Genomic DNA, 26,329 nt, shown 5'->3' on the forward strand with positions numbered 1-26,329 from the left:
TTTTTGATGATACGAAAATGGGGAGATTGCCACCTTCTAAAAAATTACTGACTCATCTGACAACACTGGGCCCACTCTACTTCATGACAAGTTGTTCAAGTTTATTATATATAAGTGTCCTCTTTTAAAGGAGATTGATTCAATCCCCACTGAGCCCATGCCACCCATTTCTATTACCTGTCTGGGTCTCATAGGCATCTAAGTTCATAACCTCTGACCTAGACCACAAAGCTGGAAGGGCCCTTAGAGTTCTTCTAATCCAAAAGTGATTTCCCAAATTCACACAGAAGTCAGTTCCAGCCCAGTGCCCTGGCCATGTACATCTGTGAATCTTATTCAAACCAGATGCAGTTTCTAAGTGTTCTAGAGCCCCATGCACGGGGCTGTGAGTTGCTTAGTTAATAACCCTGAGACTATTCACTCCTGGGGAGGGGCCATTTCTCTCTCTAGTGAGGTTTGTAAGTACCCATTTCTCCCTCCTATGGGCACAAGAGACTCTCAAAGTCCTGCCTTTCTTAGCCCTTATTAACTTTGTCACAACACATTCTGACTTCGGGAAAAGCCACTTTGTTCCCAAACCCAATCCCTGGCAACCAAACAGAACTGGTCTTCTGGCTCCCTGTGCCCACATGTCCTTAATACAAGGTCAGGGCTGTTAATGTCCTGTAGTGTGAATGTTATGGCCCGTGGGGACGTGAACCGGGGACACCAAACTAACAACATTGGGAAGTGCCACAAGCTTAAGAAATTTTACTAATAGCTTCCTGGTTTAAGTTCCCATAAAGAAGCCATTTCCCTATCCCCAGCTTTGCACTTGGATCTGACAAAGAATAGTTTCTCGTAAACTAGCAAGTAAACTCCAAGGAGCAAAGACTTTTGCCCATTTCCTGCATGGATAGGTCTAAAATAGTGGTCCCCAACCTTTTTTGGGCCACGGACCGGTTTAATGTCAGAAAATATTTTCACAGACCGGCCTTTAGGGTGGGACGAATAAATGTATCACGTGACCGAGACAAGCGTCAAGAGTGAGTCTTAGACGGATGTAACAGAGGGAATCTGGTCATTTTTTAAAAATAAAACATTGTTCAGACTTAAATATAAATAAAATGGAAGTAATGTAAGTTATTTATTCTTTCTCTGTGGACCAGTACCAAATGGCCCACGGACCGGTACCGGTCTGCAGCCCAGGGGTTGGGGACCACTGGTCTAAAGTATTCAGGATAGTGCTTAGCTCAAATATTTGTTGTATGCCTATTAAATTAATAAATGTGAATGTATTCATGTGAAAAGTCTTACAGATGTATAAAAATAAAGCTTTTTAAAAAATATATACTTTATAAGTCTTATCTAGAAAAGGATAAAAACACTATGAAATTGGGGCTGCCTAGGAACATATTTTGTAAGTTCTGGTCAGGCTCAATGCCAGAAACATTGCCTGGGAGTCCTGAGGAGTTCCAGCTTTGGAGACTAACCCCCAACATCAAGTTCCCTCCCCAACAGTCTCTTCAGTTTGGCTCCCACCCCACAAAGAAAACAAAACCAGCTGAGAGGGGGATATTGCTGCCAATGAACTGACAAGTGAGAGCTTGGCTGCCCTGGCTCCCTGGTCTGCCCCCCAGTGTAAGGATGACCAGCAGCCACTGTCTCTGACCTCCCATACCCCCTTCATCCCGTCCCCCATCACCAACATCACACACGATTTGGGGCAGGACAGAGACACAATCACCAGTCTGCAGGGCAAGGCACATCAGAGCCTCATGCTTCCCGGTGAGAGGACTGCCTTTCAAAGTCCAGCTCTACAGCAGGGCTTGCCCCACCCAGCCCAGGAGGCCTACACTCTCCGTCATCATTACTGCTGATTCCTCGCGTCCTGCCCCACTTTTATAAATACTCTCCTCCTCAAACTCTCTTCAACTGAGCCATGTATGATTGCCACTGTTTCCTGAAAGAGCAGACACACTAAGCACAGCGCTCGTTCTGTGCCAAACATGCTTCTAACACGCTTTCTGTTAACCTTCACGGCCTCCCTATGAGGTAGCTATTACTATTGTTCCCATTTTTGAGCTGGAAACACAGAGGCCATACAGCTAGTAAACAGCAGAGCTGGTCAGTCTGTTTGCAGTTTTCATGGCGTCCACCACTATGCCATCCTCCCTTTGCTGTGTTATTTTGCTGTAGATGTCACATTTTTGTCATGTTATCACTTTTGTCAAGTCCTTCTATCTAGACTATAATATTCTCTAGGACAGAAGCGAGGACTGATTGATCTCTGTGTTCATTCATGTAGCACAATGCCAGGCACACAGTAGGTCTTAATAATCACCGACTGAATGAGTGTCCATAGGACTTTATACACCATAAAACCCTCTGCAGAGGCCAGATATTCCAATCCCAGACCCACAGGCCTCCAGTCCTGCTGACCACTTGAACTAAAGACTCTGAGTGCTGAAGGAACAGGCACAGATGACACCCCTCAAACTCCCCGCCTTCGCTGGCTCAGGAAAGTTTTTCATTATTAGCTCATTACATAGAATTACCACAAAATGATGTCTTTCAATTAGTAATAGAGCAACAGGGGAGAGGGAACATGTATGTTTGTTGAAAGAGCAGGGCAACCTGGGAAAGGGGCTTTAACCAGAGCAGAGGTAACTGGCCCAGGCTCCCAGCTCCCTTGTTCTCCTTAGTGTCTCTGGTTCCCAACTGGTTACTAATTGCTCCCTTATTTCCACAGCCACAAGAAGCCCTCAGCACTCTGTTCCCGGGTGTACGGTGGCTGGCCTGTCTTCCAGTGCAGACTTAGATCACTTCACGGGGACCTTGGTGACAGCCTCAGGCAGGTGGGAGTGGGGGAGAGAGTGTGAAAGAGATGCTCTCAGGTGGGGGGCAGGGGACAGGGGACCCAGCCTGCCCCGACCTGCCCCTTCACTCCTCAAGTTCTATAGCTTTCTACTGAGGCAAACCCAATAGAATACAAATGATTTGACATTGGAATGAAATATACCCTTGCATAGGAATAGATTTTTACTCTTTGGATCATAATGAAATCTCTCTTCTCTTCATCATCTTAGTGAAAACAGTGACCGCCGCCCTCCTACCTTGAGTCTACCTTACCCCCTTCCCTGCTTTATCTTCTGCATGGCTCTGCTACCACCTGACCTTCTCTATCTCCTGTTCAGTGCTGCCCACTAGGACGAAGCCCCTCGTGGGATTGTGGAGATCTGTATGTACAAATGCACATGCCTCCAGCTAGGCCTTCACACAAACAGAGGAACACAGTTCTGGATAGCCACATAACCCGCACAACATGCACGCCACTGAAAATACATACCATTCTCCTGAATGATGTCAGAAGCACACTGTTCTAAAACAGACATGTTCGCCAAGATGGTCACAATCTGGAAAAGAGAATTGAGAAGCTAAAAAAATGGGTACCCCTGAGCCAAAAGGTGCTCTCTACAGACAGTTGAGCCAATGGCCACCAAGCTTTCCTTTAGCCTGAGACTGCTTACTGTGCACCTGCCCATCCTTCCATGATATTCTCTTTTATCCTCGTGGGCTTCTGCCACCCAGATTTGTTTTCCCAGTGATTTGATGCCCATTCATCAGCATGTCGCCCTGGAATGGAATCCAAGACTCCACTAGAGAGAACAATGTCACCTTAGTGAGGATGGGGCTCCCATCTTCTTTCTGCAGGGTCCCTCTGGTCCCAGGACCTTAAATGCAGACAGAACTGGCAGTTTCCTGCCTAGCCCTTACCCTGAATTGGGTTCCCTCCATCCTAGCTTTTTGCCCTGATAATAAACCCCTCCTACTTTCAACCTGAAATAACAGAGACTAAGGTCAAGTTAAAGAACATGAGTTGGCTAAAAGGGCAGCATTATATCCCAAGCATCAGGTATTATATGAAATCTGATGAGAAAGTTCATGCTCAGCTGTACTCAACAAGCCTTGCTTGTCAGTCATTGCTGAAAGGCTCTGCCTATAGTAAAGGGATGTTAACAGCAGGTGGACAGTGAGCCGGGTTACAGCCTCATGGGCTGGGCAGCCAACAGCCCACCCCACCCCTACCCCCTGGCCTAGTCAAGGTTGCAGAGAGAACTCACAGCACAAAATAGATTAATAAGTGGACCATCAAGGACCTGTTACAGACCCCCAAACTGCACAGGGTGCCAAAGGCACCACTGGACATTGTTGAAAGCCTGGCACCTATGGACTCAGACACCAGCCATGACACTGCTCTTGACATAAACAGCAAACTGGAAGTCCAGCCACTTCCACGGAATCAGACAACACTCTCCCATGGCGATTACAATAGCTAATAAAATAAAATAACACTTCTCATTGGTGCAGACTCAACTGTGTTGAAAGTTTCTCCAAAGCTTGTGGCCCAGAATATCTGGAGGCCATGCCCCTAGCCCCAGAGGTGGCAGCTGGCAGTCTCCTGAGGACAGTTTAGACAGCTCAAATTCTGAACCTGGTAATGTGACATTTACCAAGGAAGAAGAGTGTTAGCTAGATTGTAATGGGCTCGATATTGGCATAGTGTATGGCCAGTATATGCGGCTGCCATCAAAACCGCCTGGCCAGTGCAAGATCATAAAGAAACAATTGAGCCAAAAACTGGTGGTCCATTTTCCTTTAATTCTAGCTTGCAACCGGCGGGAGAGAAAATACACATAGCGGGAAACACTTCCCTTTCCATTCAGGGCTCTCAAAGCCACTGACTCATCCGAGTTTTCCTAGAATCAAAGGCTTCCACCTCAGTAGTCTTATTCACCTCTGTTCCCCATCTCCTTCTCCTGCGCAAACTGGTTTTTCCTTCACTATTCCGCCATTTTGGCTGCCTCCTCCACGTGGCTTCCCTGCCCTGCTACATCATGGGCTCTTCCTCTCTACAGAAACATCGTCACTCTCCCTCAAATGGCCTCCTAGCTCCTCCTTTTAAACCTTTTGGTGCAAAAGCCGTCCCCCAACACACATTAGTATAACCAAGCCCCTTCTCAAGCAAGAAGGGCATTAATATTATCACCTGGGCAAATGGGCAGCACCATCTTTAACAAAAAGAGTGAACAAAACCAGAAAATACAGATTTTACAACCCATTGGCCTGACATATATATAGTCCTCTGGATAACAGATGCATGTAACAAATGTCTCTTTAACAGGGAAAAAAAATTGCCGTGTTAATAGAATACCTACCTCCCCGCTTCCCCACTAACCAGATGCTGAAAAGGAAGCTGCGTCTTGGGTTGCTGTGGCCCCTGTGTGCCTCAGCCCCTCTGCACAGAGGCCTGGCTGGGGACCATGACCCCGGCTGGCTGCCAGGGGAGAGGCAGGAGAATCTCCCAAAAGCTTGATCCGGAAGGCAAATCTGCCCCACCAAATGTTTTATGAAGGGAGTGACAAGCACCTGTTTGCATTTTAGAACGATAATGGAACTAAACGAGGGTTAGTCCTTGGAAGCCCGCCCACACCCCCTGTTCGATTGTGAGTGTTTGTGGGTTGAGTGGAAGGACTTAGAGGGAAAGTATGGGCTGAAGTTGTAGTTAAGAAATGGAAGGTCCCCCAAGAGGCACGGAGTGCACAGCCTTCTGGGGAAGGAGACACAGACCAAGTCTGTGCAGATACCAGCCCGCTGGGCTTTCCCCGAGCTGTCAGCAGCAGCCGGAGCCTGGTTTCTGCTCCCTCCACACCCAGCCCTGCCCTCCAACCACTGCTACCCTCCTACCCACCAACCATCACTGGCCTGGCCTCTACCCTCCTACCCGCCAACCACCACTGGCCTGGCCTCTACCCTCCTACCCGCCAACCTTCACTGGCCTGGCCTCTACCCTCCTACCCGCCAACCACCACTGGCCTGGCCTCTACCCTCCTACCCTCCAACCACCACTGGCCTGGCCTCTACCCTCCTACCCGCCAACCATCACTGGCCTGGCCTCTACCCTCCTACCCGCCAACCATCACTGGCCTGGCCTCTACCCTCCTACCCGCCAACCATCACTGGCCTGGCCTCTACCCTCCTACCCACCAACCATCACTGGCCTGGCCTCTACCCTCCTACCCGCCAACCATCACTGGCCTGGCCTCTACCCTCCTACCCGCCAACCATCACTGGCCTGGCCTCTACCCTCCTACCCGCCAACCTTCACTGGCCTGGCCTCTACCCTCTTACCCTCCAACCATCACTGGCCTGGCCTCTCCTGATAGACACCTGCCTGACATACAGATCCAAAAGGGGAGGGAGGGAGGGAGGAGAGGAGGAAATGAGGGAGGAAGGGAAGGAGGAAGGGAAGGAGGAAGAACAAAATTAAAAAAGAAGAAACCTTTGTCTGCAACCTCAGGTTCATTACATGGTAATAATTAGTGGTGTCAGACACAGGTAGGTCTTTGTGTCAGACTAATTTAGATCCTGTTAATGAAAATTACTTCCTCTTTACAGAGCCTGTACCCCATGTGGTTTTCTGAGGTGTAGATGAAGTATTCAATTAAGCACAATTTGAATAAATGCCAATTATGCCCCGCTTTGAGGCCCCTTTTGAAACATTTTTATATGCTCCGGGAACACACATCCGGGAAGGGGGAGGCGGTCAAAGTTTCTTCTCACAGTCAAGCCCAGGGCTGGGATATTAGGGACAACTGGCTTCTCTTATTAGAGACAAGACAGCAATGCTGGCAGGGCCGAGTACAGGAGCCCGGCAGACCGGTTCCCCTGGCCCGGGCTAATTCAATCTTGTCTGATGATTTCCAATTAAGTCTTATTCCTCCTGAGTGAAAAGGCTCCGTTCCCTCTGTAGTTATTTGGTGAAGAGAGAGATTACCAGCTTGTGTAGTGGGCTAAGCGCATGGATCAGCCTAGTTCCAAATCTTGGCTCCATCATTCATTTTCCATGTGTTCTTGGCCAATTGACTTAACCTTGGTTAGTGTAGGTGTATTAGATTTCTTTTGCTGTCATAATAAATCACTACCAACTTAGTGGCTTAAAACAACACAATGTTATCATGCAGTTCTGGAGGTCAGAAGATTTTCCCTCTTCTGATGGAGGGAAAATCAAGGGTTGACAGAGCTGCGTTCCTTCTGGAGGCTCTAGGGCAGGGGTCCCCAAACTACAGCCCGCTAGCTGCATGTGGCCCCCTAAGGCCATTTATCCGGCCCCCGCCGCACTTCCGGAAGGGGCACCTTTTTCATTGGTGGTCAGTGAGAAGAGCACTGTATGTGGTGGCGCCGCAAAGTGCAGCATTGCTCACGTACAGTACTTCTTCCGGTGATGTGAGACGCATGCATCACGGCTCCGGAAGTGCGTCATATCACTTGTTACAGCTAGCAGTGACAAATATGGAACCAGACATTGACCATCTCATTAGCCAAAAGCAGGCCCATAGTTCACATTCAAATACTGGTCAGTTTGTTAATTTAAATTTACTTGTTCTTTATTTTAAATATTGTATTTGTTCCCGTTTTGTTTTTTTACTTTAAAATAAGATATGTGCAGTGTGCATAGGGATTTGTTCATAGTTTTTTTTATAGTCCGGCCCTCCAACAGTCTGAGGAACAGTGAACTGGCCCCCTGTGTAAAAAGTTTGGGTACCCTTGCTCTAGGGGAAGTTCCAGGTCCTTGTCTTCTCTAGTTTCTAGAGGCTGCCTGCATCCCTTGGCTCCTGGTGCCATATCACTCCAACCTCTGCTTCCTCACATCTCAGTCTCTGACTGCGCTCCTCCGGCCTTCTCGTAAGAACCTGTGTGATTACTCTGGACCCACATGGACAGACCAGGATAATATTTCTATATCTAGATCCTTAACCTAATCACACCTGCAAAATCCCTTTGGCCATGTAAGATAGCTCATTCACAGACTTGGGGATTAGCATGTGGAGACCATTGATAAAACTATAATGAGCGTTAAATGATTTAACGTTTTGTCAAGCATCCAGACATTCGTCAAATAAAATGAGTGTAACTTGACTGAGGGCACAACCTGAAAGTGCAGACCCTGAAAGACTGTGTCAAGCAAGGAGTACTGACCAACGCAGTGCCCAGTGTTGCCACACGTTCTGCTGATGTGAGACCTTTCCCAAAGGGAGGCGAGCTCCCAGGGCAGGAGGAGCCCTTCCCAGCAGAGAACCCACCCGGCTTTGTGCTCATTACTTCCTGTGGAATTTTGAAATCATTTTCCCTTTGGTATCCCAAAGACTGACTGACCACCTTAGAAAAATTGAGGTGAATAGCAAACTGAACCAGACTGGCAAGGGACCTCTTGCGTCACTGGTTCGAGAAGAAAGGGCCCTGTGGCCCTGGCCGGTTGGCTCAGCGGTAGAGCGTCGGCCTGGCGTGCAGGGGACCCGGGTTTGATTCCCGGCCAGGGCACATAGGAGAAGCGTCAATTTGCTTCTCCACCCACCCCCCCTTCCTCTCTGTCTCTCTCTTCCCCTCCCGCAGCCAAGGCTCCATTGGAGCAAAGATGGCCCGGGTGCTGGGGATGGCTCCTTGGCCTCTGCCCCAGGCGCTAGAGTGGCTCTGGTGGTGGCAGAGCGACGCCCCGGAGGGGCAGAGCCTCGCCCCTGGTGGGCGTGCTGGGTGGATCCTGGTCTGGCGCATGCGGGAGTCTGTCTGACTGTCTCTCCCTGTTTCCAGCTTCAGAAAAATACAAAAAAAAAAAAAAAAAAGAAAAAGAAAAGGCCCTGCTTGGGAAGAAGGAGGTTGCCAATGCCTTTTGATGCCAGCGTGACGCGGAGGAAAAGGTTTACTCTGTGCTGGCCTGGGCTGGCGCTCTGGGAACACACATCAATAACTTATCCACAGGTGGGGAGCAGGACTGTCTCACATCTCACATCCTCACCAAAGTGTGCCCAAGATCACACTGAGCCTGCCTCTGCCCCTTTTGTGCACTGTGTACACTGACAGGAAAGACCACACCACATATAAACAAGTGAAATAACCAGGATACCCAAACAGAGGCAGGTGCTCTGATCTGATGGGACTTATAATATAATACAGAATATCTGACATACATTTAGTCAAAAGTTATGATTGCTTTTACGCTGTGCAGTAATTAGGACAAAAAGGCCAACAGTTCATAAGACTGTAATTAGAATTACTCTTTAATTGCTAGATGGATTATGTAGATTTCTGTTATCACTGTGTTAACTCTCTAAAAGCTTTATCAACCATGTCAGCTGCAGCCCTGAGACCAGTTAGCAAAATCCCTGTCAGCCTCTAGGGAAGCCCCCTGCTTCTCTCTGCCCCGCCTTCTTCCCCCACACCGCTCTCTCCACCGCAGAGCAGGAAGGATCCAGACAAGGACACTGGTCTGAGAGAAGAAAGGTATGGTCTCTTTGAATACATTGTGTCCACTCCTTTAAGTGGCTTTTGGTCTTTATCTCTCTCTCTCTCTCTCTCTCTCTCTTTCTCTCTCTCTCTCTCACACACACACACACACACACACACACACACACACACACACACACTCCACAACTTGCATATACCCTCACACAGATTGAAACAACACATACCATACATTCCCACATACCACACTCTACTCACCACCACATTAACTACACTCCCTAGTCCTACCTTCATACCCCAAATCTGACATCCCTTATCTCAGACCCATTCCAATTCCTGATGCCATCACAGACCCCTGCCCTGCTCATGTCTGAGTATCAACTGTGGTGCTAACCGCTTTATGAGCAGTATGCCATCTGATCAAAATAATGACACAAGGAGAGAGAAAATATTGTCACCCTTATCCAGATGAAGATATTGTGGCTTAGAGAGATCAGGTGACTGGTTTAAGGTCAGGAAATAGCAGAGCCAGGATTTGAACTCAAGTCTGTTTGTGCTGTTTCTACTATGTCACAGATGTATACGATGTATACGACAGGACTTTATAAACTGTTGAGGTCTTTTATGATGTCAGTCAAAACTATAACCCCTAGTAACTGGCATTTCTAATAAAAGAACTCCTGATAATGGTATTCACAGTGAGATCCCAGAAATGCTACAAAATTTGGACATTCTCAAACACCAGGCAGATGATGTGTTTTCTTGGGAAGGGTATACCAGCACCCTCCACCTCCATGAAAGCAATTTATTTCTCAGGGCCACAAGAGGTCATGCTCAGTGAAAATCGCTGTTGTGGATTAGCTAAGATAACAGGGCCTCTTTCACCCCAGGTTGTCCCTGCTTGACAGGCAGGGAAGAGGTGAGCCAGCATCTGACAGCCCTTATCCCACTGCCCCATGTCACACCTGTAGCTGGATTCCCTGGACAACATGACCCCTAAAAAAATACCTCTTGGGGATTAAAATTTGGGCCATGTGGATGGTTTGTTAGCAGGGAATTATTCTGGATGCCTGCCCATACTGGTTCCCTAGATTAGCAACAGGAGAAGAAGACCCCAGACACAGTGCTGCCGTCACCTCTGTCCACACGCTAAGGCAGGGCACGGGATAGGCATAGCCATCAAGGCTTCTGTTGGACAAATTAAGCGGACGCAGCTTGCTAATATGATGGAGAGGTTCTCATTGAGATGTCCAAATGGAGGTGGACCAAGTATAGATCCAAGACCAGGAGGCTACGCACACATTGGCGTCATTGGCAGATGCATTACTGGAAACTTCACGGGCATTTAATCTCCTAAGTGTTTCGGGGGCGGTGAGCACTTCAGAGTCTAATTCATCTTCTTTGTCTTCATTACAGAGAGCTCCCTGATCACCTTAATCCTCCCTCTGCCACAGGAAAGGGCCATTTGTTTCTTTAATGGGTGCACTCTCACTAGCTAAGTGGTTGCTCTGAGTCAGGGCAGAAGGTAAAGCCATGCTGAGGATGGAGGGAGCCATGCCTGGCTCAGACTTGAAGGCCGGGGGGAATAGGAAGAAGGAGGATGGGGAATGTGGGATTGGGGGGACGGGGTGTTTGGGAGCAAAGGCAGAAATCACCAGACTCAGAAAGAGTTGCCATCTACATAGACCTTGAACCACATTTCCTCCCCACCCAGAACCCCCTCTTTCCTAGGAGTCAATGAGATTTCAAGAGGGGCCAGTCACTCCTTGTGATGGAACGGGGATCTCTGCACATCGAGCGTGGGGAATGTCTGATCTGGAAGAGGTCATGCCCCTTTTACACACAAGAAAATTCCACTCCAGAAGTCCAGTCCCCCACCTAGAACTGTGTGCCACAATTCAAAAGTCAATAGTAACATTTATTTAATGGTTTCTTTGTGCCAGGAATTGTACCAAGAGCTTATGTTCATTCATTTATTTAAGTCTTATTTCCACTTTGTGCAGTATATTTTATTCAGTCATACCCACAAATGAGAGCACTGAGGCTTGGAGTGAAACATCTCAAGTTATATGATTATCATAGCAGAGGGGCTTTGAAACCAGGTCCTCTGACTCCAAAATTCCTGTTCTTATTGTTTCACTACTGGATCTTGTATGAAATGGCCAGAGTTGCCCAAAGAGAGGCACCTGAAGGTGAAGGGACCTAGTACTGTGTCAGGTAGAGGAGGGACCCAGGAGCTGGGGGTGCCGAGCTGAGGAAGAGAAGAGGGGAGTGAGGCACAGCTCACAGGTGGGCCCTCAAGCCCATTCCCTGCAGCCAAGAGCCACGACTGCAACGGACACTGGACATGGGCCCCTCAGAAGCCAAGCAGGCACTGGCTGTCCCAGTGGGCCAGGTCTAGCTGTCTGTACTGTCAGACCCCGCTTCTATAGGGAGCTTGTCCAACTCTAAGAAGTGAGAGAGTCAACTGAAAAGAAAGCCAAGAACCATATCATGCATGGCTTGGGAAGCCAAGTTGAGGACTTTGAATAATTCACTATTGCTCTTCCTTGGAGCCTCACATTTAAAATAATAATACTATTCATCATTTATTAAAAACTTAGAAGGGTGAAGCATTGTATCAGGTTATTTCCTTGCATTATCTCACTCACTCTCACAATAACCCTGCAAGGTAGACATTCATGTTCTAGTTAATAGATGAAAATACCAACACCCAAGAGGCTGAGACTTGTCCAGATCACCCATTGACTAAGCGGCCGGATAAATGCTCAGTCTCTCTGACTCCACAGCAACACTACCTCTACTTTATTCTCAAAGACCAGCAGATGAGAGTCAAAGACCAAAGTCTAAGTCGGGCCAGGATTTAAAGGCTGGCTTGTCACCCCTATGATTTGAGGGACATCCTTTTGAGCCTCACAACTTTCATCTATAACATGGAGCAACTATGTATTACCAACCTTAAAGTATTATTCAAACCCTCATATGCATGTGCTTATGTACTAGAAAATCTCCAAATGTGAGTTTCTGTGATCAGCGATTCTAAGGATAAGAACTAATGAAGTACCATCCTGCTTTTTCCTTTTTATGTCCTAAAGACACCCCCATGGGGCCAGGTTTGGGCAGAAACCTTAAGAAATCCTGAGGAAGTATAAACATGGACTATGGCCTCTGGGGAAACTGACATGAAATAAATGGGAAGAAAAAATATCAGTAAAAAAATCCATTCTGCCTGACCAGGTGGTGGCACAGTGGATAGAGTGTCAGACTGGGATACTAAGGACTCAAGTTCAAAACCCCAACGTCATCGGCTTGAGCACGGGCTCATTCAGCTTGAGCGTGGGGTTTCTGGCTTGAGCATGGGATCACAGACTGGCCCCATGGTAGCTGGCTTGAGCCTAAACGTCACTGGATTGAAGACCAAGGTCACTGGCTTGAGTCCAAGGTCACTGACTTGAGCAAGGGGTCACTAGCTCTATTGGAGTCCCCAGGTCATAGAACATATGAGAAAGCAATCAATGAACAACTAAAATGCCACAACAAAGAATGGATGCTTCTCATTTCTCTCCCTTCCTGTCTGTCTGTTTCTGTATGTCCTCTCTGTCTCTCTCTGTCTCTCTCTCTCTCTCTCGCTCTCTCTCTCTAAAAAAAAAAGAAAAGAAAAGAAAGAAAAAATAAAAGTCCACACTGCATTGTGTGCTGTGGCCTCCAAGAAAAGGAGGCAATTCCAGATAACTGGAGCCATTAGGGAAGGCTTTATAGGGTTTGCTGGGGTAGGAGCTGGAATGTGAGGCAATGGCAGCTTTGCTGGGTGAGGAGGCAGTGGTTGGAGGCTACCTGCAGACAAGGATGAGCTGGGCTAGAGGTTAGGGATTATCTAACTTGGAGCTCAGGTACCTGACAGGATTTACAGAGACCTGAAACCCACCCGATTCGCCACCGCACTCATCGGCAGGGCAGTGAGAGGCTGAGGATGGTGGAGGTGAGACAGGACAGATACCGTAACTTCAGAGCTCAAGGCCCTTTAAGACCCCTACATTCAATGCTTTCAAATGCATTTAGCAGCACTATTCTTCTTTCCTAACAAAACTTTACATTGAGCTCAAATATACAAAAACATTTTAGACAGACACAGGGGCAGAGACTCAGAATCAAAGCTCTGCTCCAAGCCCCTCTTTGTAGGGAGGCAGAGAAGGGACAAAATTCTCTGCAGGGCACAATATCTGACAGGCACAAATAAGAGCAGGATACAGACTTTTGGAGTAAGTCCAGAGACCTTCTCACCATGTCTCTGCCTCCTAGAATGGACAGGTGTGAATGGAAATGGAGGAAGGCCCATAGTGATTGGTGGGGAAGACGGGGAGAGTGGGGGCTCGTGTAGATGCTCCAAGGGCAAGGGGGCATGCTGGAAAGATTTCCCTGTACCTTCCTACAGAATGTGACCAGCAGGACCAACCAAGGCCACACTGTCTCCCCCAGAACCTAAGCCTTGACCTCCTGACCTCTGTCTCCATGGTGACAGGCCCTGGCCTGGTCCCTCCTGAGCATCTCACCTGGTCCCGGGTGTACGGTGTGTCCACTCTCTGCTTGTCGCCACAGGCTTCCAGGAGGACGCGGATGGCATTCAGCTGAAGGAGCATCTCGCAGGCCATCGTGTCGAAGAAGGTGATGTTGGCAAGGGCCGCAGAGGCCAGCAGGAAGACTTCCCCTGATGAGGCCTCTTGGCACAGTTCTGGATGGTGGAGAGGAAGAAAAGAGCCTCCCTGAGAAGCGCTGTCACATCTGTTTTCTCGTTTGGTTCCTACACGAGGTGCTGGGAGAAAATCTGGGCACGTTTCAGAGCGCCCACTTTACAGATGCAGACAGTAGGGGCTCCAGAGGGAGGTGTGTGTCGGCGTGAGCAGCCGAGCTGAGGTCTGAATCCTGGTGTGTGGCTCCTCTCCACTTCTTCATCCAACAAGGACTCACCGAGTGACTCCTAGGTATCAGGCATTGCGGGGGTTTGGGGATGACACAGTGAACAAAACACATCATGTTTTTGTCTCTGTTAAGCCTACATCTTTGTAGAGGGCAGGATAAAATGATCTTTTAAAAAATTAATATAAACAACTGCAAATTCTAGTAAATGTGAGGGAGAAAATAAAAGCTAAGACAGAAAATAACTAGAAGCCCAATAGGGTACATAAGGAAGGTCTCTTGAAGGGTATGACAGCTGACCCCTGAAAGGGAAAATAGAGCAAGCATGAAAATATTTGGGTGAAGAGTATGTTCCAGGCCAAAAAAAAAACCAACAAAACAGCATGTACAAAGGCCCTGAGGCAGGAAAGAGCTCCTAGTCTATTTATGTCTTCAGTAATATACACTAGACTGTTACTGCATTTGCCTTGAGAAAAAGACGAAAGTTAAAACATAGAGCTTCTACCTCTCTAGCTGCCATCAGCAGAGCTTCAGTGTTTCTTTTTAGTCCCAGAATAAGTCCCACACCAAGACCCTGACTATTAGGTTCTTTGTCTCTGATCCTAGTGGTCATAACCCAGACCTAACCAGATTCCTCTACTTAACCATCTACAATAGTACTGATGGTATGATGGGTCTCTAAGGCAGGGAGGGTCACTCCCCACCCCTGTATTCCTTTCCCATCTAGCACATTCCCCCACAGGCTCCCCTTGACCTAGAATGGAGGCCGCCTTGGGAGGACTATGGAAGGGCTCTGCCCGTGGTGCTGCCCACTTATCCCGGTGGATCTGACTTCTGTCTCTCAGCTCCAACTTGACCATCAGTCAGAGGTGCTTCCTGGGTCCCAGCCCTCTCCTACTGATAACGCCTCTATGAGAATACATGAACAGAAGCCACACTTCAGGAAAATTGCCCCAGGGGAGAAATAAAGTTTCAAAGACAGACTGAACTATTTTATCCTGATCCCTATTTCTTGCTTCCAGGCAAAGAGTTTGTACTTCTAAGTTCTGATATTAAAGCTGGCACTTTTTGGCACCTTCCAGTGTCTGGACCCTACCTACAAAGGGGCATAAAATAACATTAGTTGAACACCCTGCTCTGTGCCTTGTACTTTGGCATTAAACTATCAGCATTCTTAAAGTAGGAAATAGTTGCTTCCGTTTGCAGAGGTAAAAGCTGAGACTCAGAGAAGCTAGCAGCAGCTCCACTTACCTCAAGTGTTTGCTCTGTGCAAGGCACTGCTACACAGTTTTACCTCCTTAAATCATTCTATCCCCACAGTCACCTAATTTCTGTCACAATTTTATAGGTGAAGGAACTGAGGATGCAAATGTTAAGTGATCTTGCCCTCAATGGACAGCTCAGTTGGTTAGAGCATTGTCCCAAAGTGCAGAGGTTGCAGTCTGATCCCTGGACAGGCCAAGCTGATACTGTATCTCTCTCTCTCTCTCTCTCTCTCTCTCTCTCTCTCCTGGCCTCTCTCACTGAAATCAATAAATAAAAATTTTTAAAAATATTAAGTGGTTTTCCAAAATTGTGAAATTGAGGATTGTTGGTGGTTGTTAAAACCTACAATCCAATCTAGGGTTGCCTGACTCTGAAGTCCCCGTCCCTTCTGTACCCCAGGGTGCCTCTTGTCTCCAGGCCTCTTTCATTCATTCCCAGTGATGCTCCTGCAGATCTAGGGTTCAGTTCTATCAGGAGGGCAACATTTGCCTTGGCACAGCCCTGCCCCCCGCAGTCCAGGTATGACCACAGATCACTCAGAATCTTTATCTCACCGCTCACAATTGAGACAATGAATTAGCCAAGGAATTAAGAACTCGATTATTCCCCCTTTCCAACGACTGCCATATCCTCTGATTTGGGGGGAACAACTGGAAACCATTAACCCTTTCCAGACAACCTCCCTACAATCAGAGTTCAGGGTGAGACCATAGGACTCACGGGCCCACTTTGCTTCAAGACCTCTTCTAGGCTTGAACACCCACCCTCATTCTTACGCAGTCACCATTGCTGCCGACACAGCAATTAACACAGCCGTCGAGGTGCCTTTTAATTTTGATGCACATTTATTTGGTGCCCATTTACAAATCTGAGTCACCTGGGATGTGTTAGGAAGATTAAATTGAGAATTCCAGTGACTCATTTATAGATGTTTCCAGGGAATGGCAAGAAATTGGAAGGCTATTTCCCACCAAAGAACAGAGCCCTGTCATCCTGCCCAGCAGATATATCCCATCTGCTGACTCTTAGGACAGACTCCACAATACATCTTCATGAGGATGAAATAAACAGGGAGACTTCTCCTCTCCAGGGAGAAACCCAGCCTGGGCAAAAAAGTAGAACTGGACAGGTGGCAAGAGTGAAAGTTTGTTTGGAATACATATATGTTTTTTTTTAATGATTCTCTGTAATTTATAAATTAGGAGATTTTCTCTAAAACTTATGATTTTTGTCTTATCTTTAAAAATAAGCCTTTTCTACATAGCAGAAAATCAACTGGATTTTATCGGGGACTCTCTCCCTTTAGCCATAGCATGTGCTCTCCAATTCAATACAGGATGCAAATCTCCTTCTTCTCTCCTTCCTGCTGGGCTCCAGTGAATGACCCAATGCAAGAGTCCAGCACAAGTATATCCGAACATGGTCAGGTGGCCTTGAGAAAGCCTCTCACCTTTTCTGGGTCTGGGTTTCCTCTCCTGTAAAATGGGCATTAAAGTTCATGACCTCTTGAGTTTCCTCCAGCTAAGACTTCAAACAACTGGCTTCTGCATTTTCTCACCATTGAATAAATGTGGGTGTTGGCAAATTGATTTCTCCTAGCCTGACCTGTGGGTGCCACTGCTCCAGTGACTAGAATCAGCCATAAAGTCGACTTAATGAATGTGCCAAGTAATTGTGGGTCTTCAGACTGTAGCATTAGAAGGACCTTTGAGAGAAATGGGCCCCAGACCCTTGTTTTATACATTAGGAAAATTGTAAAGGGAGCTTGACAACACAATGTAGCAAGAGAGCTGGGAGGCTCCCACATAGCATCTGCGTGGGGTGCCTGGTCAGTGGCTATTTGTGGAGCGAATGAATGAAAAGGCAAAAGTCCAAGCCCACATGTTCTGCCTCCAAGACCAGTGTTCCGTGTTGCCCCTAACTTCATGCTCTTCCAGATAGTCCCAGCTCTGGTGCTCATTCTACATTTTCTGACGAAATTAATTTTCATTTCGTTTCAATAAGATATGGATCCAGAGACAGTGACAGATGGGTGGGAGGTGGGATGGGGTGGGGGGTCAAAGTGGAAGCGCAGATCATTGCCAGCACTTATAAAGGAAAGAATGTGGTTGGCCAAAGAAATTTCCTGAGGGTTATTAACCTGATGAGTTCTCCCCTCTGCAGTTTTGCAAAGGAAAGCTGAAAGAAGAGTATGTTCTAGATACTGGGTTATAATTCTGCCAGAGGTGCCTATGTCTGAGTAGGGGACCCAGAAGAGTCAATGCTTTCGAGGCCCTATGACTTGAGACCCATGGCGGGCTAGCAGGCATCAAGGCATTTTGGGGTGAACAATCTGAGAAACTGTTGTCCCCAGTCATGGCTGCCATATTTGTTGGGTACAGTAGACTGAGATCTCAAGAACAAAGCCTACCAGCATTTGTCTGGTCAAGCATCTAAAGTTCAAAATTTGAGGCCCCCCTCTTCCCTGGGGCTTGTCCTGGTCTCTCATCTGAAAGGCCAATTAATTCCAATCTGACTTGAATTCAAGGAGCTTCTGGAAGGGGTGCCTGCATTTTAACAGAAGACTTGACAGTAGAGCTATTTCAAGCCTGCCTCCGACAGTTCGATGTTAGGATTTCAGTGACAGTGATCATCTGTGCCAAAGGCGTGTGCGGCACCCTGAGATCGTCCTGTCCTTTCCTGGAGACGACTCTGATAAGGCCGCCTCGCCCAGCGGGTCCCGCCCTCCCTGGATGACTCACTGATGAGAGCTGTCACGATCTCCTCCATGCTCTCCAGGAGGCTGCTGAGGTGCTGAGTGAAAGGCAGGTGTGGGGATGTGACCTGGGCGACCACGGCCGCGGCCTCAGCCCGGGTGGCCTCTGAGTGGCTGTCGTCGGTCAGGATGTCGGCCAAGCACAGAACGCCATCCACCTGCAGAGGGAGAGAAGGCGCGTCCTGTGCATCCTGGGAGTGCACCACCACCACAGCTCGTGACAGTAATGGGATGGAGAATCACAGCCCTCACATGGCCCAGCCCTGGATCCTCAGTGATTCTAGAGGCCTGCCCTTTGGCTCCAGCAGAAATCACTGACCTCCCATGGGCTTCTTGGCTAGCAGGCATCAAGTCAAGCCTCCAAGGGGTGAGCCCTGGTTATACACTTCAGCACACTATCCTAGAAAGAACAGTCACTTAGAAGTGTCACATCTCAGGGCTCCCGTCTAGCTCCCTCTTGCATGTAGTGGATGACTTGATGTTAGTTACTTAGTGTTTCTGAGGCTCTGTTTTCTCATCCACCCACAGGGAGTTGAGGGTTAAGAAGATGAAGCAGGTGATGACAGACCCAGTAAAGGTCCTTGACAAATGCTGGCTGTCTCCTCCCTTCCTTGGGTAAGCTGAGCTCAACGTCTCTCCTCCCCGACCTTCCTCCACCCTCCTCCCCTCAGAAAGAGGGCATATCTCTCTGCCCAGCCAAAGAGGACCAGACTTGGGCATGGTGCCAGAAAAGGACCTCGCCTTCTAGTTCCGCCCCAGTCAGACCTGCTGTTCACAAAATAATAGGTTCTGCTTTATTGAATATCTAATATGTGCCAGCTACCATTCTAAGTGCAGTGCATAAGTTAGTACGCTTTCTGACCCTTACCGTAACCCTCTGAGGTCAATGTCAATATCATCCCCATTTTACAGACAAACCGAGACACAGAAAGGTTCACTGACTTGCCCCAGATCACAAATGAGACTTGAACACAAATGGTCAAGCTTCAAAGCCCCTGGTTGTGAACAGGACATTATACCACCTTCTGAGAAGTGCCACCTGAGTTCAGACCCTCTGCCTCCACCCAGGGTCAGCAGATGAGACCTTTGGGAGGAAGAGGGGCAGTGACTTGTCAAGGTTAGCTCAGCAGTACTACTGCAGCCCCTCTGACACCCTGGGACGCCAGCCTGCCTGAAGTCCCTGCGGCCAGGAACCAGGGGGTCCTTTCCTGTTAAGAGTAGGGAGATAGGGATGAGGCAGGGGAACAACCAGGGAGAGGTGATCTGAGGAGAAGCTCCCCACACCTGCTGCAGGACTGAGGCTCCTGTCCCAACAGCCTGACTTTCCACCACTCAGCTCCAGTGGTCTCCAGAGGTCTGCATTTGGTTTGGTTACCACCACTGCATTCTGAGCCTCCCTTAAATGGCTCTGGGGAGCTGTAAGGTCCATTAGCTCTGAAAGCCTTTGGCAATCTCAGACTCAAAAGAGACAAATGTGGAAACAGGAGCCCAGGGAACTGTCCTCAATAAAACCCACCTGGATGTGCTTAATAAAAGAGAGCAAACAGCAGCCAGGCAGTCCCTGGCAGGGCCGGACTCCTACGAGGTGTTTGACTAACAGGCCCTCGCAGAGGGGCCTCACTTGGGTCTGGAAATAGGTAACAGCTCTATTATTGCCTCTTGGGCCTGTCTGGCCTTCATCCCTTTCTCCTGGCAGCACCACCCAAGGCTTAGCTAAGGAGCTACAGGGGGAGTATGTCAGTCATCCCATCTCCCTAATCTCACCTTGGATGCCCATAGAGCTACACTCCCAGCCCAGTTGTGAACACTGGTCCCGCCCAAACCTAGTCCCCAACACGTGCTTGGAGAGGAGCCAATCAGAACACCCCAGAGAGGCCACGGAATTGATGGTCCCCACGGGCCTGGTGCCACCTAAGGCCTGGGTGCCGAGCCGCCCCCCCCCCCCCCAGCCCAGAATGCTGATTGACAAACCCACCAGCACGATTTCCCAGAGCACATATCCGGCGCCGGGCCTTGTGTGGAGCGGAGGGGAGCACGCGCAGCGCGGCACCCGCCAAGGACCACTGCGCAGCATGACTGCCAATGAGGGCGGGAGGCCTCCCGCGCCGCCCTGACTGAACGGCCACACCCCCGCTGCGGGACCGGCCCTCCTTGTAATCACACCAGGCATGTCTGTTATCTTCGCAGCTTCCATCACACTAACCAGCCCTGTTTCTCGGGGGGGATGGGGGGGGAGGCGCTGTACCACTGAGGGTTTCTGCAAAACACGTTCCTGCCCCCACCCCAGACCTATGCAACTGGACTTCTTTTAACATGAACCAGCAATTCGGAGAAGCCCCTGACCTTCTGCTCCCTTGCTGTCTCCCCCTCCCCCAGGGAGCTCTGCAAGTCTGGGGGCCACATAGCAGGCTTCCTCTAAGTGGGGAATAAATTGAGAGTAAAAGTTGACAGAAGACTTGAGGGCACATCTTAGGCAAGCAAAGATGGAGGGGCCAGAGGGCAGAGGGAGGGCATGTGTTGAGCAAAGGCCACTGCAGCAAAGGCAGCTTTGGAGAAACAGCCGGCTGGGAAACACGGGTTCTACAGATTGCAGACCGAGGACTGAGCCTCACCCCCCTGCTGTGGAGCCCGATCTGGGCTCTGCCCCCCGGTTCCCAGAGAGGACGATCCAGTGTCCTGTCCAGGCAACCGCCTGCTGGCTCGCTTTCCTTATAACTTGTTTTATATGCTTCAGATCACTGTGGTAATTCATTAATTATGAAATATGTCGTCCCTTCAAAAGAGAGAAAGAGTGTGCGTGTGTATATATAATATATATATTGCTCACAAAAATTAGGGGATATTTCAAAATGAATATGAAGTAATAAAATATTACCTAATTTTTGTGAGCAGATTTTTATACATATAGTGTATATATATATATATATATATATATATATATATATATATAGTAAATTTATAAGGCATTACAAAATAATAGAATGACACCTATACTACATGTAAGTGTATATGCCTAATATTTAGAAATTCCAATCTTGGGAATAAAATAACACCAGAAAATCCCTGCACAGCATTCTTGATCTGCTACCTCTGCTTTTCTTTGCTGGAAGGGCCTCTCCCCTGAATCATGTGCTTGTCATTCCCTTGTTTCCTTTAGAGATGTATGCATGTGTATACTGTTTAGTTTTACAGGGTTTTGAACTTGACATAAATGAGATCATGCTGACTATGAAAACTGGGGTTTTTTCCCAGTCAGCATTATGTTTGGGAAACCCCTTTCTGTTGTTGCCTGTGGCTGAGGTTACTGCTGTGTGGTATTTCATTGCATAAATCAATCACAATTGAATAGAGAATTCATTTGTGCCTTCTCCTGCCAATGGCCACTTGAGTCGTTTCCCAGTCGGTGCTGTAATGTACAACGCTGCCATAAATATTCCTCCCGATGTCTTCTGGTGGTGCACACGTGCAAGTTTCTCTGGTGGTCTCCATCTCAAAGTGGGATTGTCAGCTCATAGAGTCTACACACTGTTAATTTTACTAGTGTTGCCAAATTGTTTTTGCAGAGCAGTTGTAGCAATTTATAGTCCCACCAGCAGTGTATTAACTCATTTAACTCCACATTCGTGTCAACGTTTGGTAGTGTCAGCTTTTAAATGTTTGCCATTTGGGTGGGTGTGTAAAACTTTTATCCTAATATGCATGTCTCCGTTTCCTGCAACGATGCTAAGGGTCGTTTCATATGTTGTTGTTTTGCTTTGCTTTGCTTTGATTCGATTTGATTTTGGTTTTGACACTTGGATTCCTTCTTCTATGAAGTGCCTGTTCATACGTTCGGCTCATTTTTTTAGTTGGTGCATTTTCACGTGGGTCTATTTCCCAGGCCTTTGGCTCTGATGCTATTGACCTGCCACTTAGCCACTGCCAGCCAGCTGCCACCAGCTCAAGTTGGTCATCTCAGCAGCTCCAACTCAGCCAGCTTGTCACAGAAGATGGCCCTGAGGGACCCCACACCCTTGGGTTCTGGGCTCCCCAGTGCCTGAACCAATTCCTGTCGTGTCAGAACACGCACAGGCTATGGAGCCACACCGACCTGGATATAAACCCTGCCCCTGTATCTTACAAGCTAGACAATTTGTGTACCTACTTTGAACCCTTATCTATAAAATGGGGATAAAAATACCAACCTCAGAGGACATTGGAAGGTAACTAAAATAACGCATGTACAATGACTGCCACAAGGTGGCACCATCATCCACCTCATTCCCATCTGGTTGCTGCAGTCATCTCTGGACCAGGAGTCCTGGTCCTACCTCATTTTTCTGCAGGTTCCTCTAGGACTGAGACCCCATTGAGAGCCTCGGCCCTTTGATTTGGGGCCCACAAGTTTACACACTTGTTTGAACAAAGTCAGATCATGGAGCCCAGAACTATTAATAGAACTTCTAAAAGCGGAGCGACTCCTGTTTTAATTCCTGACCAGGACGAAGCAGATGAATAATTAGAATCCCTCAGAAGAGGACAGAGAGAAAAGTAGTCCTATCCCTGTGTCTCTTCATAGATCAACAGACAGTAGTGGAGCACGTACCTTGTGATAGGTGCTGACCTTGGCACTGACTCAGAGATGACTCAGGAAGAAATAAGAGATGGAGAAACAAAGACAGACAGACAGACACATAGAGAAACAAGAAAATGTGTGTGTGTGTGAGAGAGAGAGAGACATCACATGCTTAAAAGGACATGGGAATCGTCTGGTGCAGAGGTTAGCCTCTGTCTTCCCTGGCCTCTCTGCTGAGAACTCCCCCATCTCAGCCTTCTTTCCTTCCTGGGGTGCCCTGATGCCACTTTGGGGGGCACAGCTCCCCCCTAGCTGGCGACTACTGGTCATTTTCTCTTTTCGCCTCTCCCCCTTCGCATCCACCTAAGGTGGCTTCCCCCGGTTCTGCTGTCAGCCCACTTTGTCCCATCTCCATCCACAGCACCCAAACCTAGTGGCCTCAGTGACTCACTCTGACGACCCCCCCCACACACACACACCTCTAGTCCTCCACCCCTGACTTTCTCTCCTAAGATCCACATCTACATTTTAAACCTACAACTGGATCTCTTTGATTCCAAACTAACTTGCTTGGATATTCCACGAGCACCTCAAACCCAGATCACTTATACGTGAAGTAGTCCTCTCCCCTGCCTTCCCTCCTCACCCCCCTCTCAGACCCAGGTGAGAAGCCATCTCCTCCAGGAACATGCCCTCCCCAGACAGAGGGTCTCTGCCTCCCAACAGCCACAGCCCCTGGTCTGGCCAGGACGACAGCACTTAGTTGGATTAGCCTTATCAGTCTGCGTGCTCCTCCCTGCACCAGATTTCAGCTGCTCAGGGCAACTTCTCTACGAAATCCTCCCAGGTCCCCAGCACCCAGCTGCGGCCTGACGTGCAGCAGCAGTTCACTTGTCAAGTGTGGCTGAATGATGAAGAAACAGTGGCCCAGGGGAGGGGAAGAGATTGTCTAAGCTACAAAGCAAGTTAATGCCAGGGTCAGGATTCATCCGGCCCTGCCCCGGCCTGCGCCCCCCGTGTGGGGCCTTTGGGAACGGCAGTGAAGGGAGAAGGTGGTGAGAGGCCAGGTGGGGGGGGGGGGCAGACACGACTGCTCGGCTCAGCTCCTACAGAGGGCGCAGGAGTAACCCAGCCTGAGGCCAGCTTCCTCCAACACTGGTCCCACTTCTGGAACGTCTCCATCCCCAAACCACCCACTTCCCATCCTCAGTTATAAACTTAATGATGCCAAGAGAACAATCTAATCAAAGCACTTTCACATCCTAGAGAAATTGCTGCTGGAAGCACTTATAGGTAATTAGGTTTTACATGCCGTGGGACGGGCCTGGGCCTGAGGCCAAGCTTCCCTCATGGGAGGGCGCGCAAGTGGTGATGAGGACGGTCTGGCCTGGTCATCACCTGGGCAGCAGGGCCGGTGCCCCTGCAGTACAGACCCACAGGGTGTCCGGAGCTGGTGAGACTGTCTTTGTGCAGTGGGAGGAGGAGCATGGAACCCACCCAGCCGAGGAACCCAAAATATACGATAAACTTCGCCAAGACTGATGAGCAATGTTTTCCTGCTGATTACGGGGAAAGCCTCAGTGATGGCTTTGATGAGAATTTCTAAGTGACACAGGCTAGTGTGCAAAGGCTCATCCTGCATCACCGGTGTTGGTCTGCTCATTTCCAGTCCCTTTTCGCTTGTTTAATTTTTAGAGAAAGGCAGAGCTTGGTTGCTGGGTGGTAACAGTTAAAACGAACTACGCAAATGCAGGGGAGGCAGTGTGACCGAAAGACCATCAGATGTCCTCCTTTTCTCTGTCCACCCAGACACCTAAATTCTGCATTAAAAAAAGAAAAGAAAGAAAGAAAGAAAGAAAGACGACAAAGAAGGAAAGAAAGGAAGGAAGGAAGGAAGGAAGGAAGGAAGGAAGGAGAGGAGAGGAGAGAGGAGAGGAGAGGAGAGGAGAGGAGAGGAGAGGAGAGGAGAGGAGAGGAGAGAAGAGAAGAGAAGAGAAGAGAAGAGAAGAGAAGAGAAGAGAAGAGAAGAGAAGAGAAGAGAAGAGAAGAGAAGAGAAAGAAGACAGTTGGGAGCCACAAAGCAGTTGGCATCCTGCTCACGGGTCCAGGAAGGACTCTGGGGATAGCCAGAGGGACAGTTCAGTCATAGTCAGAGAAGGAAACAAGGGTCCTGCCCCAGAAAGCAAAAGACATTGTCAGCCAGGGGGCAGGGCAAAGCTTTACGTAGAATAAATGAACCTGTGGGCCATCAACCAGACCAGGGCAGAGTCTGTGCACAAGGTAAGTGGTTCAACCCTGGCTCTACAAAGTGAGGGATGTGTTTTTAGGAGTGGCGGTAGAGCCGACAGCCCAGTACAAGCTACAGAAAGCAAAATAAGCTTTCTCTCCTCCTCTCACACTAATATATCCAGATCCCCCCCCTTCAATCTCCTCTGCTATTTCAAACAAGAATCTTTGATTACAAAGTCAAGTGCCAAAAATGAATAAATACAAATATTAATATGCAATAGTGAATGGAACAATGGATGGAAGAGATTAAATAACCTGTTTGGCAAACAAGTCAAGGAGATAGAGACACCTGAGAAGTTGAGGTGGAAAGAAATCAGGAATTAAGTCACTTAAGAATATAAATAGAAAATAACTTCCCTGTCAAGCAGAAGATTTTCCTTAGAGTAGATTGTCAGACAGATGCTCTAAAGGCATTCTGGGGTGAGGGGAGTGGAGTTTATGGGAAGACATCAAAAGGTGACTACAAACAAGTTCACTTTCCTTGGGGTTAGAACTGTTAAGCACATGCTCCTGTAAAAATATCAAGTTTCCCGCAAAGCACTTGTGGGTACAGTTGGGATCTGAATTGTAACAAAAGTGCTCTAGATCTATGGTTCTTAGCCTAGTTTTCACATGATTAGAACCATCTAGGAAAGCTTTTAAATACTAATGCCCAGGCTTCCCCACCAGAAATTCTGATTTAATTGGTCGGAGGTGGAGTCTTGGCATCAGCATTTTAAAAAATTCCTTTAGTGATTCTAGCAGAGATCCTGGGTGAACACCACCCTTCTGGAGGTTCTCGTGGTGCAGTGGCAGTTACGTAATCTGAGGCATGAGGAGAGCCCCGGCTCATGGCTCAGCTGTGCTACTTGCTGACTTGGTGACATGAGCAAGTCATTTCTATCTCTGAGGCTCGGTTTCTAATTCTTAAAATTCTAAAATCACATTTAATAATAAAATAGTAAATATAATATTAAAATTACTCCCTCTGAAATCAGTCACAAGGCAAAAATATCAATTTTTTAACACTTTTATTCAACCTTTGACAGTGCCCTAGCCAATGCACTATGACAAGGAAAAGAAATTTTTAAAAAAAGGTATAATGATTGGAAAGGAGGAAGCAAACACATAATTCACAGACTCAAATTGTGTACCTCTGTGCACAGTCCAAATCTGTATAAAACCCAAAAGAATCTATATACCATTAAAATTAATGAGTGGCCCTGGCCAGTTGGCTTAGCGGTAGAGCATCGGCCTGGCGTGCAGGAGTCCCGGGTTTGATTCCTGGCTAG

At 48.1% G+C, this 26,329-nt stretch overlaps 1 protein-coding gene across 1 annotated transcript in view; it reads right to left on the reverse strand.

Annotated features, from left to right (window-relative positions):
• INSC (INSC spindle orientation adaptor protein) overlaps nucleotides 1-26,329 on the reverse strand; it is a 134,330-nt gene that overhangs the window by 10,297 nt on the left and 97,704 nt on the right. The window contains exons 8-10 of the mRNA XM_066360562.1: nucleotides 18,201-18,372; nucleotides 13,830-14,008; nucleotides 3,329-3,395 (exon numbers count right to left, since the gene is read on the reverse strand). Of these exons, the coding sequence (XP_066216659.1) occupies nucleotides 3,329-3,395; nucleotides 13,830-14,008; nucleotides 18,201-18,372 (418 nt within the window). The remainder of the gene's footprint in view (nucleotides 1-3,328; nucleotides 3,396-13,829; nucleotides 14,009-18,200; nucleotides 18,373-26,329) is intronic.

Source organism: Saccopteryx leptura, chromosome 1 (genome assembly GCF_036850995.1).
Source record: "Saccopteryx leptura isolate mSacLep1 chromosome 1, mSacLep1_pri_phased_curated, whole genome shotgun sequence".
Classification (NCBI taxonomy): domain Eukaryota; kingdom Metazoa; phylum Chordata; class Mammalia; order Chiroptera; family Emballonuridae; genus Saccopteryx; species Saccopteryx leptura.